This window comes from Penaeus monodon, chromosome 1 (genome assembly GCF_015228065.2).
Source record: "Penaeus monodon isolate SGIC_2016 chromosome 1, NSTDA_Pmon_1, whole genome shotgun sequence".
In the NCBI taxonomy this organism is placed as follows: Eukaryota; Metazoa; Arthropoda; class Malacostraca; order Decapoda; family Penaeidae; genus Penaeus; species Penaeus monodon.
In genome coordinates this window covers 9,957,597-9,959,059 of record NC_051386.1, presented here as the reverse complement: position 1 = coordinate 9,959,059, position 1,463 = coordinate 9,957,597, and the positions used below count along the sequence as shown (strand labels likewise).

Sequence of the window (1,463 nt, the reverse complement as noted above, 5' to 3'; positions counted from 1 at the left end):
GGGTGGGGGTGGGGTGGGGAGGTGTTGGTGAGAGGAGGGGGAGATGGAAGGAAAGGAATGGAGGGGGGGGGAGGAAGTGCGATGGGGAGAGGGAGGGAGAGAGAGAGAGAGAGAGAGAGAGAGAGAGAGAGAGAGAGAGAGAGAGAGAGAGAGAGAGAGAGAGAGAGAGAGAGAGAGAGATGAGAGGAGAGGAAGAGAAGGAAAGGGAGAAACGGTGATGAGGGTAAGGAGAAGCAAGAAAGGGAAGGAGAGAGAAAACAATAATGCAGAGAAGGGAAAATAAGGAAAAGAAACTAGAAAAAGAAAAGGGAAAAGAAACTGATAAATAACAGAAAGAGGAGAATCAATAAGAGGATATGGAGGGTGATAAAAAAAAGGGGAAAAACGGGAGATGAAAATGATTTTTTTTTTTTTTTTTTTTTTTTTTTTTAAGTATGGAAGTAAAATGTGAAAACACGAAAATAATTAATATTGTTTAGTCTCCGTTTTCCTGTTAAAATCAACGAATTTCTATTTTTTTTTTCTTTTTCATCCATTTACTTAGAGGATATGTGTTTTTCAGGAAGTGAGAGCGAAAGCAATAAGATGAATTTGCCTCATTTTTTCCTCAAATATATTTTTTACTGAAATGATAGACACACACACTCATCCCCAAACACACACACACACACACACACACACACACACACACACACACACACACACACACACACACACACTTACCCCCTCCCCCCACATACTTACCCCCCCTATTCCCTCATACTAAGAAACTAACCCCAAATTTTACTTCATTTTCTCACCTAAGTTATCCCATCTCCTCATTTCATTCTCTCACCTAATTTATCCCATCTCCTCATTCCATAATCTCTCCTCTCTTCCCCCCCCCCAGGCGCCAGGAAGCCGAGGACCGCGAAGCCGACCGCCACGCCACGAACCGGCTGATGATGGGCATGACACCTGAAGGAGGGTCGAAGCCGCTGTACCCCGGCGCCCAGGACTCCTCTCTCACGCCCCTGCCTCCGGTCCAGATGCAGAATCCGAGCCCCTCGCTCTCGGCTGTGTGAGGGGGATGGGGGGAGGGAGGGATGGAGGAAGGGAGAAGGATGGAAAGGGATGGAAGTGAAGAAGGATGGAAGGTGGATGGAAGTGAAGAAGGACGGATGGATGGATGGGTGGAAGATGGGATCGAAGGAGGATGGAAGGAAGGAAGGAAGATGGATGGAGGAAGCAGGGATGAAGATGGATGGATGGAACGAGGAAGAAGGAAGAAGGAAGGATGAGTGAAAAGGAGGAAGGAGGGAAAGAAAGAAGGAAGGAGAGACTTTCCTCGATGACGCTGAAGGAAGGAACTAATCGTCATATATATCTTTTTCTTCTTCGTCTTATTCCTTCATTCCGACGCGCCGTTTAGCCAAGTTTTCGATCGTAAGGAGTGAGAAAGAGAGAGAAAAAAAAGACACGTA

At 46.2% G+C, this 1,463-nt stretch overlaps 1 protein-coding gene across 1 annotated transcript in view; it reads left to right on the top strand.

Annotated features, from left to right (window-relative positions):
* The window catches only part of LOC119589616 (T-cell leukemia homeobox protein 2-like), a 98,961-nt gene extending 97,892 nt beyond the window's left edge, over positions 1-1,069 (top strand). The window contains exon 4 of the mRNA XM_037938247.1: positions 890-1,069. Coding sequence (XP_037794175.1) covers positions 890-1,064 — 175 coding nt within the window. The 3' untranslated portion in view covers positions 1,065-1,069. The remainder of the gene's footprint in view (positions 1-889) is intronic.
* Positions 1,070-1,463: the final 394 nt, after the last annotated feature.